Genomic DNA, 13,554 nt, shown 5'->3' on the forward strand with positions numbered 1-13,554 from the left:
GTCCATTATATAGTACCGGGATATCACACATTATAGCCTTTTTCACCTTCTTCAGAAGATATGTCTCCCCATATGAAAATGGACATTTTCTTCAGTGTGTTATATATAAAGCAAACTACAGTGCAAATTTTGATTAAAATGTTGCTCTGTGGCCTTTCATATAAAATCTAATTTTATTTAATATTACTTTCTACATGTATGCAGAAAATGGCAAACCAATATTAATAAAGGAAGGCTTATAGGAATGTGGAATGAGAACAATAGATCCTTGACAAAATTTATTTACCTAGCTAGACTTTAATTTCAAAGTTAGCAGCACTTTTTGATACTGGCATAATACAGGGGTCTTAAAACTCTGTTAGACATTTTTAACCCACTTTAATTTATTCCATGGAAGTTTAATCCCCTGCTGAACAGAGATGGGATGAATTTTCAAAAGTCATAATCCACTGAAGGAAAAAATCTTTAATGACAACATAGGCAGCAGGCTTCAAGAGTTTAGTTTAAATTCTTTCTAAAAATGTAAAACGTAGGGCAAGAGTTAATAGGATATTTCACACAGTTATATTTCAATCCTTTTCCAAATCTTTATAAATTCACTTGCTTCTCCACCATTAGAAATATTCGGGCTGAATTCCTGCACTTCTAAGGCAAAAAGCAGAAAGCTGTAAAATTGTAATGTGAAGATTTTCACAGCGTATTGTAACTTATTTGGTCCTTCAGTTCACAGACTATTATAAGGGATAGTATAATGTTTTCCAAATTGAAAGAGAAATGATGTTTTACAAACCAAACACCTTCTGTTCTGCCTTAACTAGGCAAGAAAATGAAATCAAGCTACATAATACCACACTATGTTCATCCTTCTGCTCCTCTAGGATTTTTACAAATGGCTTTGGTGGTGGGTCAGGATTTGGTCCATAAATTAAGCCGAGAGAGTCCATACATTTCCTATGTATTCCAAACCCACAGTTTTATGCTGCCTCTCGACTACCACCTTTGGAGCTGCCTAGTTCTGGAATTACCTGTAACTCAGACACTACCTCCTTTTTTTGACCGGGAAGCTCCTCTAGTGCCAGCCATAAACTTTTACAGCTTTGCCTGGCCTGAGCATCCAGGCACCAAACTGCTTCTGCTGGAATGCTACAGGAAAAATGCTGCTGCCTTTCTGTATTTTGTTGTGGCCTGTGGGACAAGAATTTATGTGGCATCAAATGAAGCTAGGAGGTGACTTGTTCAAAAAAACAGGACGTTCCTCAGATAGTTTGAAGTTAAGAGGTGGAACTACTGGTTGGAGGGTGTTTCAGATGCTGGAAGTTTCAGAGAGAAACAGGCAAGTGTAAGTGATATTTGTTGAAAGTTATTAAACTCATAGCCACAAATCCAGCTTAAGAAGTCCTTGATCTACAAAGGCTTGAAGATGGGAAAGATTTTCTGGTAGAAGGAGTATATTCTTTCCCTGATTTTGGATTCCTCCACAAAAAACAACTTTTAGCCATTGTTGGATACATGGTAAAAGACTTTTGGTTTGACTTGCTAATGTTCTCAAGCTCTTAAATTAAATAGATAATGGCAATCACTTCCTTTTTCTCTAGGAGCTACATCTTTGAAGGAAAAACAATGAGATTCCTTCTTTGAAAGACAAGATTGACAGCAGTGCCTGTCTTCAACCCTGCTTTTCAGAAAAAGGGTGGAACATTTCTTGGGGCTGGCTTTTCATTGCTTCCTGCCTTGGATCTCTGGTTTTGGTTCTTGATTCAAAGTTCCCAGTCTTTTCCAGGCACTTAAAGGAGCCTGGATGTTTAAGTCTGAGTTTGATTTCCACTCTGGAAGATTGTGAAAGGAAAAAGAAAGTCATGGGTTCTTACAAAGAGCTGTACTGCCACAGCTGAGAGGGCAGCACTGGCAGAGTGAAGCAGAGAAAACAAGGAGAAAGAGAAAAATATCAGTTAGGGCACTGCTACCAGAAGAAATGTCTCCATAATTACAGTCTAAGTCTGATTGATTTCAAGTGCCTATCTATCTTTCACAGGCTAAACACTTTTTAAAAGCCTGCTTACTAAACAGTTTCTTGTAGTCAGTAGTGAGCAAAAGAGGCTCAGGAAGACTAGTTTTTCAGATTCTAAATACCTGTGAAAATTATTTCCAGGATTAAATCAACCCCAAAAGATAACAGAATAGTACAAAGCTACACTGTTTCTAAGAGGAAACCTCCAGCTGGGAAATTTCCTATATCTAAAATGAGGAGCAATACTAGCAAGTCTGCATACCTTGCTGTATGAGTAGCACAGCAATAGCTTGACCGTGCTTACAGATGTATAGGGAGCAATGGACTTGAACATGATTACAGCATTTCAGAAAGCATTTAGATAGGGCAATCATTGTCCTGCTTCCAGCTTGCATTGTGTAGAAGAGCACTGTAAAACTAACTTGTGCTAGTTATTTTTCTTTTGCAGAAGAGCCCACTGCAATGTCTTAATATTTTATGATCAACAACTGTTAAGAATTATAATGTCTCTAAACAAAGCAGTGTCTTTACTGTTTTATTAGTGCCCTCATCTTTCTGTGGGTACAAATTTTCTCATTAGTCTTTTATTCTTAGTCAGATCTCAAACAGATATCAACTGATATAGGCGCTCTAATTTCAGTGATGTTAAATTTCACTGAATTTATATCAGCTGTCGCCAGCTGAAATTATATCAGCTTCTGGTCTTGCATAACCTCTGTTGTGTGAATGATGAAAAAAGCTCAGGTAGCCACATTTTCTTTCCAACAAGGGCCATTCAGAACAAGCATGGTAGCTCATCAATTAAAACAAGAAAAACACAGAATTTAAAGCTGAGCTGAACACAGTTGATAGTATTAAGCTGATTTTTATGAGTTCTAAGATAGATCTACACAAAAATTGCAGTAACAGTGTATATGAAGTTCAGTTTTCTAATTTAAAGACAATACAAAAATTTAAACTTCCCTCCGGTTTTTGTGTGACCAAAAATAAAAATTTTTTGTGCTTAAGTGAATGATCCCAAGCGATTACTTTAGAAAATATTGTTGAAAACGTCAGACGCTTCTTTTTGTATGGTCAGTAACAGAAGGAGGTCACCATCTGAATTCTGCAGGGCTCTGTGCAAGGACCTCTGCTGTTCAATGTATTTGTAAATGACCTGGGAAAGGTGAGTGAGAAAGTCTGTTGATGACAAAATATTTCAGAGTAGGAAAGATAAGAGCCAACAGTGAGGAATGGCAGAAAGATCTTATCAGAATTAGTAAATAGGCAGTAAATTAAGGAATGAAATTCTGTGGTAGTAAATGCAATGGGAAACACGTGGGGGAAAAAAGAAATCCCAGCTTCATATATAAATAGGATTGAGATTTTTAGGGTTAAGACAGTTTCATGCAAGCATCAGTTCAGTGCTCATTAGTGATCAAAACCAAATAAAATATTATGAATTAGTAGAGAAAAAAAAAGTGAACAAATAATAGAAGGCCATTTGCCACCATACAAGGCCATGGTTCTGCCACATCTTGAATACTGTGTGCCATTGTGGCCTCCTCATCTTAAAGATAGATCTGGGAGTAGAACTGAGAAGGCTTCAGAGAAGGACAAAAAGGAAATTCAAAGTTATATTTATAGAATGGCTTCCATACAAGGGTTCATCCATGTGACACAGGAGGCTGGTACTCAAAGCTGGAAAGGCGATCAATATTTGTTTAATACTATGAATAGATACAGCTGAGGCATATGCTGGTGGGCTAGAAGTAGGCTTCTTTAGGTAGCTAGAAATCATCAAATTCTCCAATCACTGATATTTGTAGAAAAAATATGTAAAGTGTAGCAGCAAAGAAAAGTAAAGAGGACCATGGGAAATTTGGATAGAGACTGAATTTTCCATCTGGAGAATGAAGGGTTTTCCAAAGAAGGTAGCAGAAGCCAGGTTCAAAAAAACCAGTAAGAGGGAATAATGCTGTGGAACTCATTGCTGAAGGATATTATGGAGCATAGAATTTTACAAAATGTCAGAGTGGACAAATGCACAGAAGAGCAGTCTACTGAGAGTTACTGAAATGGAAAACATATACAGAAACAATATCTAGCAGAGGAAATTAGAAATATTTGACAGCTGGGAAGAAATTAGGGGACTATCATATGCTTGCCACATTCTTGCTCTTCTCCAGGCATCTCTTATAGCTGCTATTGGAGACAGGATGTTTTTTTAAATGAGTCTTTGGCTGATCCTGCATAGCCATTTTTGTGTTCTCATTTGACACAGTAGATTGGGATTTACTATTTCATTTGTCAGATTCATCTGAGTTTGCATTTTTTGATCAACCAATCCACATCCTTATTCTTTTCATCTCATGTAGCAAAAAGGCTTGTAAGTTAAAACCAGAGAGGTCTGTTTCTATGAAATATTAATATGTGTGGCTTTCTGTGTTTGTCCTCCCTTTCCAAAGTGTCAGTTTGTAACAGGTACAAGTCCTTCACTGTGTTTTACTTCCCCCTGTTATAGCTCCATTAACTTTCATTCTCAGTTTCTTTTTTTTACAGCCAAATTTCTGTAGAATACTGGCTTTGACTTGTCTAGAAATTATTCACTGAATAAAATATTTCCATGCCACTAGTAACTTTGTACAGTGTGTAGACAAGTATAGGAAGAAAAACTGATCTAAGTAGAGTGGTAAACTAGGTCCACATTTTCCTCCACCCATTGCATAAACAGGATTAATATGAGGAAACTGGATCCAGCTAAAATTTCCTGAGTGGTGTCCTGCCTTGATAATGGTCCAGCTTATAGTTAAGTCCATCAGTAGTCTCCTACCCATGCTGTATCTGAGATATCTGACTGAGGAAAGAAAATTCTGAATTCTTTTATACAGAGCATATGCAAACACAGTGCTGCCAAATACTTACAGTGCTATGCCAGCAAAAACGATCTTGGTTTTGATTAGTTATTTACCTGAAGAGAGAGATTTTCTACCTTGAGTATTAGATTGTTTGTTTACATTTTCATTTGCCCTCAAGTAGTCATACATTCAGAGGAATAAATACATAATTTCTAAACCAATACTGTAATTATAGGTAATGAACTGTAATAGAGCTAGAATAAAAGGAAAAGAGTGAGAAATCAAGAGGCATTCTGTACCTCTTTGAATGACTATTTTTTTAAATCTCAAATTGATCAATCTTAAATTAATGTTAATAAACCTGTGGTTGATTTTACCCTGAGAAGAGGGCCTAAATCACCACTTAAGGCTTTCATGGTTTTCCGACATCACTTTCCAACTTAGTTTTCTCTGCTCCCAATGTTCAGGTTTGACCTGACGAAGCATTCAGGGCTCAGTGTCTTAAAAGAGAACTCCAAAATTTCTGAGACAAATAAACTGCGTATCCTTTAGGAAGTCCTAAAAATACTACACATATTCATTAAAATACAATTAATGATCTTAAACATCATCATAAAAAATTCTTCAACCTTAAAGAGGAGGATACAGAATGAATGGAGTATTCTATTTTAATGGAGTAAAAACTGAATTACAGCTCAATTCCTGTGTCTTTTTTAATGATGTTTTGGGATATTGTGCCCAGTGACACCACTGTCTTTGCTCCTTCGTAGAAGCAGAAAAAGAAATGGAATAACAATTTGTCATTATTCCTTGGAAAAGAGTTACCAGGCAGTCAGCTACTTGTACCTTTTTGATATCAGTAAACTTTACTAGGTGGTGGAAATTCGTACTTTCCATTAAAAGTACAAGACCAGAACCAAAGGTTAGTCTGCCAGGCTTACTGATTGCTTTTTCACTGACATTTGTAGTGGTGGATAAGCATTTCTAAATCTTTTTGCTCCTTACTATTGTTCTAGATGGACACTTTTGACATCATAATAATTCAAAATCACTTCTAGCTATACAGTCATGGAGGAAATCGCCCTCCTCAGCCCTTTTCCAACATTGATATATTGCACTGTAGTGGTGTTGTGGGTTAACCCTGGTGGGCAGCTAAGCACCACACAGCTGCTTGCTCACTTCCCCCCCCCCCCCTCCCCCAGGGGGACAAGGGAAGGGGAAAGGAAGAATAAAAGCGAGGAAACTTGGGGGTCAAGATAAAAAAAAGTTTAATAAGTGAAGGATAAGTGGAAGAAGAGAGAAGAAAACAAAACAAAACAAGCGATGTAAAGGCAACACTCACCACTTCCCATGGGCAGAATGATGCCCAGCCAGTTCCTGAGCAAAAAATGGCTACCCCCTCCAAACCCCCTTCTTTTCCTTTTAATTGCTAAGCATGTTATATGGTATGGAATACATCTTTAGTTAGTTCAGGTCATCTGCTCATGTTGTGTCCCCTCCCAACCTATTGTGCACCCCCCATAATGTATTCACTTGAGGGGCCAAGAGAGAAACAGAGAAGGCCTTGATGCTGTGCGAACACTGCTCAGCAAGAGCTAGAACATTATTGTGTTACCAGTGTTTGGGTCAAAAATAGAAACCACAGCACCATATGAGCTGCTATGAAGAAAATTAACTCTACGCTAGCCAGGCCCAGCACAAGTAGGCCAAACTTTTCAATCTTTTGTCTAGGAGTGGCGCTTAGCTGTGGAAAAGAAGGCAACTCTGGTTATAGTGAATGAATTGATAAGGTAGACTATGCAAGTTTCTGAATTATATGCAAATATACTCAAGGAAGAGCACAAAAAAGCCACCACAGAGTTTGTGCTGCTCAGTGTTTTAGCTCTCCATTAGCCATTTTAAATTGGCTCTTTTTCATGTGCCACTACAATAGGTCTATGTTTCAGTAAGCTAGTTTTCACACTTCTGTGATGGGTTAACCCTGGCTGGATGCCAGGTGCCCACCAAAGCCGTTCTATCACTCCGCCTCCTCAGCTGGACAGGGGAGAGAAAATATAACAAAGAGCTTGTGGGTTGAGATAAGGACAGGAGAGATCACTCACCAATTACTGTCACAGGCAAAACAGACTCAGTTTGGGGAAAATTAACTCAATTTATTACAAATCAACCAGAGTAAGCTAATGAGAAATAAACCCAAATCTCAGAACACCTTCCCTCCACCCCTCCCTTCTTCCCAGGCACAACTTCACTCCCAGATTTCTCTACCAAACCCCCTCTAGCGGCACAGGGGGACGGGGATGGGGTTTACGGTCATCACACATTATTTTCTGTCGCTTCATCCTCCTCAGGGGGAGGACTCATCACACTCTTCCCCTGCTCCAGCGTGAGGTCCCTCCCACGGGAGACAGTCCTCCACGAACTTCTCCAACGTGGGTCCTTCCCACGGGCTGCAGTTCTTCACGAACTGCTCCAGCATGGGTCCTTTCCACGGGGTGCAGTCCTTCAGGAGCACACTGCTCCAGCGTGGGTCCCCCACGGGGTCACAAGTCCTGCCAAAAAACCTGCTCCAGCATGGGCTACTCTCTCCACAGATCCACAGGTCCTGCCAGGAGCCTGCTCCAGTGTGGAGTTCCCACGGGGTCACAGCCTCCTTTGGGCACCCACCTGCTCCGGCGTGGGGTCCTCCCCGGGCTGCAGGTGGATATCTGCTCCACCGTGGACCTCTACAGCCTGCCTCACCATGGTCTTCACCACAGGCTGCAGGGGAATCTCTGCTCCGGCGCCTGGAGCATCTCCTCCCCCTCCTTCTTCACTGACCTTGGTGTCCGCAGGGTTGTTTCTCTTACATGTTCTCACTCCTCGCTCCGGCTCCTGTTTTCTCACTGTCCCAACTTTTTTTCCTTCTTAAAAAATGTTATCACAGAGGCGTTACCACAATCACTGATTGGCTCGGCCTTGGCCGGTGGCGGGTCCGTCTCAGAGCTGGCTGGTATGGGCTCGCTCTCTCTCGAACACAGGGGAAGCTTCCAGCAGCTTCTTACAGAAGCCACCCCTGTAACCCCCCCCCACTACCAAAACCTTGCCACACAAAACCAATACAACTACTAAGTGCAAAATCTCATGGATTTGCATGATCTTTCCTGTATTATTGCAGCCTTGTGGTTGGAAAGAAGAGAGATGGAAGAAAATTGTGGATCAGTTCATGTAAAAATAAGTGCTGCATTTGCAGAAATTCTATTACACAGCAATGCTCTGTATTATTTGGTATGCAAGTCTCTGAGGATACATATAGCTACTTTCTACAGCACATAGTATACTAACAGTATATGAAAAAGCAGTTGGCTGGAAAATGTTAGTGAAGAACAATGAATTCTAGAGCTTTTTTATTAACCCTTGTGGGCTGTTTTTTTCTAGTGCTTACACAGGCACTTGACTAGGGAGGGCAGGTTCAGGCCTTTAATCATGAATGCAGCCAGTTACACACATGAAAATCACAAACAGAGGTCTCGGGGCTAACTGCATGATGAGAAGTCTTTCAGGTATTACAGAATTGATGACAGTAACAATCAATTGTATTTGTTAGATCAAGTATGAAGCAGTGTAGCATGCATGGAATCTGAATCATCCATTTTCATGAAATATACTGGCTTTCAAAAAACCACCTGTATTGGATCAATCAGCAACCATTTCAGAAAATACCTCCTTCCTTTCCTGGGTATTCAGTTTTATACATCTGAAAAAAAGAGACCTTCTCTTTAGAAGATTTTTATACCATTACGTCTTGTTACATGGAACTTGTAGTGTAATCCTATGAAATGTAAATCATTGGATGCAGAAAGGAAAACAAAAGAAAAACAAGCTGTGAGCAAAGAAAAATATAGTGGTAAGCAATCTGTATCTTACCTACAGATTGCAGGTATGCTGGCTCTGCTAGCTAACTGCTTAGATTCATAGCAGGTTGACAGATTCATGCTAGACAGGCATATTTTTCCTTTTAACCACATTTCTTTTCTTATTTTGCACTCCTTCCCCATATGCCACAGCAAAATTATATTCTGAGTCTCTTTCTCTCTCCCTGTGACATCTTCATTGCTGCTTCATTAACCAGTGCACCATCAGTGCATTTCATTACAGCTTCTCTCCTGGCTCACTGTGTTGATGCTAAGATGCAGCTACAAACTGGCTATCAAAATGCTAGTCTGTGTTTTAATCCTTCCTTCCATTCAAAAGAGGAGGAAGTCATCTCTTTGGCAAAATTCTAAATAAAAGCCATATTTTTTCTATTAGCCTTACTGGCCCATCAACCTGAAATGCACAGGGAAGGTATAGTGTGGGATGTGACAGATTTATTTACCTATTTGTTTACTGTAAAAGGCTGGGGGCATGCCTCCTATCTGATCAATGTATTAAGACAATTTAGACTGATTTTATGTATGTGCCTTCAACTGACCTTGAAAAAGTACTGAAGTTAATGAAAGCATGCTTCAATTCCATGATTGTTAGGAAATGAAAAGGCCAGGCTGTGATAGATATCCTCCGTGACATATACCTCCAGTTGTACCAGTAGGGAGGGGACATGATTTAAATACTAGCTGGTTTCCAATGGGTTTCCTGGGTTGGGAATACACTCAATTCATTTTTAAGTGAAGAGAAAGATGTAACTGCAAGTATGATAGAAGCATGTAAATCAGTGCCAGAACACAGAGGAATAAAACAGGCATATTCAGAATCTCCTATTTAGCCATGAAAAGGGAAATAAGAAACTTGATGTCCTCTTCAGAGGACAAATGTTAAAAAATGTGGCAGTGCATCCGGTCCGAATTTTTAGGGGGAATGGGACTAAGGGTGTTGTCGGTCCCTTTCCATCCACCCACTACCCCCTGCCAATTCCAGCCCTTCCTGCTACGCTCTGTCAGAGCTCTCTACCAGTGCTGCATGTCAGACAGCTGCAAGGCTGCATCTGTTCTCTGTTTTCCACACAATTAAGGCAAAGAGAAAAAATATAAATAAAACAAATTGCTCTGACACTAAATTCTGTGAAAAACTATGGCTGAAGTTTATGATTTTGTAGGAACTTGGTGCAAGATTTTGTATTTTTTAAAAATGTGATTTTGCAGGATTTTTTTTACTATTAAATTGGTGGCCCTTTTTTTTTTTTTTTTTTTGTAAATACACAAATGGCTTGCTTTCTTGCACAGATCATGTTTTTGTTTGGGGAGGAAGGTGTGAAAAAAAGAAGTGAGGAAGGAGAAATGCATGTCATACTAGATACAGACAAGGCAAATCAGTATCTAATCTGTAAGGGACTATGAGAGAAGACTGTGACTCCTCTTGCATTAACTGAGGTACAGCACAGAATACGTACAGCTGTTGACGCAAAACGCATTAAAATTTTCATTATTATTTATATTGTAGTTGTGACTGAAGGTCCCAGTCAAGAACACAGACCAATGTGTACTCATAAAAGGAGTAGGGAAATTATATTACTATTATTAGATTTATAATGACACGGACTCTGAGCATGGTCAGGCTGGCACCACGAAGACAGCACCCTGACAGTGGACTCCAGGGACAGCAAAAATAAATGAATGTGATGGTGGAAGACACAGTCACTTTGGAGAGACAACATTCAAGCAAGAGTACTTCACTCTGAGATGAGAAATGGCCAATGAAAGCCACATAAAGACTGGAGGATGACATGGCTGTGTACCTTAGTTTTTGCAGTACTTCATTGCATACTCATCACTTACAGGCATCATAATGGAAGTAGATTTCAGGCTGAAAAATAATGCGAATAGCTGGGATTAAATCTGAAGGCCAGTGTAAAAGACTGACAAAGGAGAATTAAGTAATGACTACTTGGAAAGAAGAGGAAAATAGATGTTTCTGTTTTGTTTTACTGAGTACAGAGATATAATTTAATTTCTCAAAAAAAAATCCCTATGATTTTGAAATCTGATCATTTTGGTCTTGGGTGGGAATGATGGATTTTGTATTACGTATCTCAATATATCCTTTCTTTCTTCTTCCCTTCTTTCTTTTTCAGGTTACCTGTGCAAATTTAACAAATGGAGGAAAAACAGAACTTCTAAAATCAGGAAGCTCCAAATCCACACTAAAGCACATATGGACAGAAAGTAGCAAAGACTTGTCCATCAGCCGACTGCTGTCACAGACTTTTCGTGGAAAGGAAAATGATACAGATTTGGACCTGCGATACGATGCCCCAGAAACTTATTCTGAGCAAGATCTCTGGGACTGGCTGAGGAACTCCACAGACCTGCAAGAGCCTCGGCCCAGAGCAAAGAGACGGCCCATTGTCAAAACTGGGAAATTTAAGAAAATGTTTGGCTGGGGCGATTTTCATTCCAACATCAAGACTGTGAAGCTAAATCTGTTAATAACGGGGAAAATCGTTGACCATGGCAATGGGACGTTTAGTGTTTACTTCAGGCATAACTCCACTGGTCAAGGGAATGTATCTGTGAGCCTAGTGCCCCCTACAAAAATAGTGGAATTTGACTTGGCACAACAGACGGTGATTGATGCCAAAGATTCCAAGTCCTTTAACTGTCGAATTGAGTACGAAAAGGTTGACAAGGCTACCAAGAACACACTCTGCAACTATGACCCTTCAAAAACCTGTTATCAGGAGCAGACCCAGAGCCACGTGTCATGGCTCTGCTCCAAGCCCTTTAAAGTAATCTGTATTTACATTTCCTTTTATAGTACAGATTATAAACTAGTACAGAAGGTGTGTCCTGATTACAACTACCACAGTGACACACCCTACTTCCCATCAGGGTGAGGACCAACGTGTGTCTGAGACTGAAGCCTGGGGAATAAAAGAGGTCATATGACAGGGCTGTAACCTCAAGGAGGAAGGCCACATCTATTGCCTGGAATGTGTCTACCTGCTGCTGCTGATGTCAAATGGCTGCAAATATGTTAGTGGAAAACAATCTAATGTAATTTTTGCCCCGTCAGCTCCATGTATCAATCTAGTTGTAAATCACTATGGATTTGAAATAAAACCATACACGTACACAAAGACACACACTCTTTTCAGCTCACATCTATTGAGATTCCTGTTAAGAGAGCTTTCATTGTCCAATATCTAAGGTTTCAGGATAACCTATCATCAAGCAAAATGGATTAACTAGACAGAGAATGGTTTCTAACACAGACTGTTATGGAAATCTCTTTGAAAGTCCTTTGAGTACACGCCAATCAATAATCCCCACTCATGCATTCTACTGCTTGGAGTAGCTGTGCTGGTAAATAATACTGTAGGAGTAAATACTTGTTAAAATGGGAAAAATGTGTGTCTAGATTTCAGTATTCCTTATTATATGAACACAGCAAAGCATCGTGACTTTTTTCCAGCATACAGTAGGCACATTCGAGGTGGTGTTAGGTGGCTCTTTTTCCATGGAGCGAGCCTGTTACTAGTAAAGATGGGCAAACATTTGGAATTTACATGTGGGCAGACATTCTGGTTTCATGTTTCTCTGACTCTTTAAGCTCTGATTCTTTAAACCTGGTTGAGTTTAGGCCAGCTAAGCTACTTAAAAACTCTCCAACTGATCTCTAAGAAGGAAAATGCCTGGCGGAGAACATGTAAGTTATAAGTGGCTGTCTTATCTTTATTACAAAATATTGTAACAAATTCAATATCCTAGTCTTCATTTGTATGAATGGTTTGTATTGTACATAATTTAACCGGTGTTATTTGAGCTGCTTATTAATATTAACTTGTAATTGTCTCTCTGCTTGTTATTGGTTAAAAACAATCAAGGAAATGAGGAATCCATTTTATCAATGTAGCTGTAAACTCCATTAAAAGACAGAACTATGTACAAAGCATTTATTCAGCTAAAGTATTGTTGAAAGCTATACATATACAACATTACAGTCTGTCTGTATTTAGATATTTTATTTCCAGAGAAAAAAATGAACTGTACATAAAAATAAAAAATCTTAAAGTTGAGTTTCAATATGTACTGTGTAGATAGTAGTTTAAATGGCGGATAACACTCCAAGTCTGACATGCTTGTCAATCTTGTCTCTTTGCATATGTACATATATATACATATATTTATTGTGTGTGTGTGTGTGTGTGTTTGTGCATGTATATGTACGTGTGTGTGTGTGTGTGTGTGCAAATACATATAGACGTGTGTAGAATATATAAAAATTTCTTGGGCCCTATTCTTAGCAAGCAGATCTTATTACTGAAGGGTCTGGCTAACTTGAGTGGAAGCCCCCACTTGGAAAAGAAATTACAGGAGCAGGGCTTTGTTTAAAATGATTTATTATCATTTAGAAGTGGGGAAACATGGAGCCGATCTCTATGTACACAGGCCTTGTCTTTGCCTTAACTTAATTTTAACCTCCTCTGAGGCACTGATCTCTCTTTATGGAATGAAGACATCCCTTTTTATGGTACAAGGGAATTTTCTTCCTATAAACAAAAAGCTCATAGATTTTTTTTGTTGTTGTTTTTTTGTGTATAGTGGCATACTTTACCCCCAGCATCCAGATAACCAGCAACTATAGCAAGTCCATGCCTAAAAGAAGGCTGCCCAAAGAAGAACTCAGTATTTCATCTCATATCTTTCAGAATTATCATTCCTTGCAATACTTTCTTCCCCCTTCCACCCTTGCCCCCAGGTTCTGTGCTCTTGTGTCAAACCTGTGAATACAGAT

The 13,554-nt window shown here is 39.3% G+C and overlaps 1 protein-coding gene across 1 annotated transcript in view; it reads left to right on the forward strand.

Annotated features, from left to right (window-relative positions):
• The window catches only part of NXPH1 (neurexophilin 1), a 142,163-nt gene extending 129,321 nt beyond the window's left edge, over window positions 1-12,842 (forward strand). The window contains exon 2 of the mRNA XM_010561474.1: window positions 10,892-12,842. Coding sequence (XP_010559776.1) covers window positions 10,892-11,653 — 762 coding nt within the window. The 3' untranslated portion in view covers window positions 11,654-12,842. The remainder of the gene's footprint in view (window positions 1-10,891) is intronic.
• Window positions 12,843-13,554: the final 712 nt, after the last annotated feature.

This window comes from Haliaeetus leucocephalus, unplaced genomic scaffold (genome assembly GCF_000737465.1).
Source record: "Haliaeetus leucocephalus isolate CR32 unplaced genomic scaffold, Haliaeetus_leucocephalus-4.0 Scaffold146, whole genome shotgun sequence".
NCBI lineage: Eukaryota > Metazoa > Chordata > Aves > Accipitriformes > Accipitridae > Haliaeetus > Haliaeetus leucocephalus.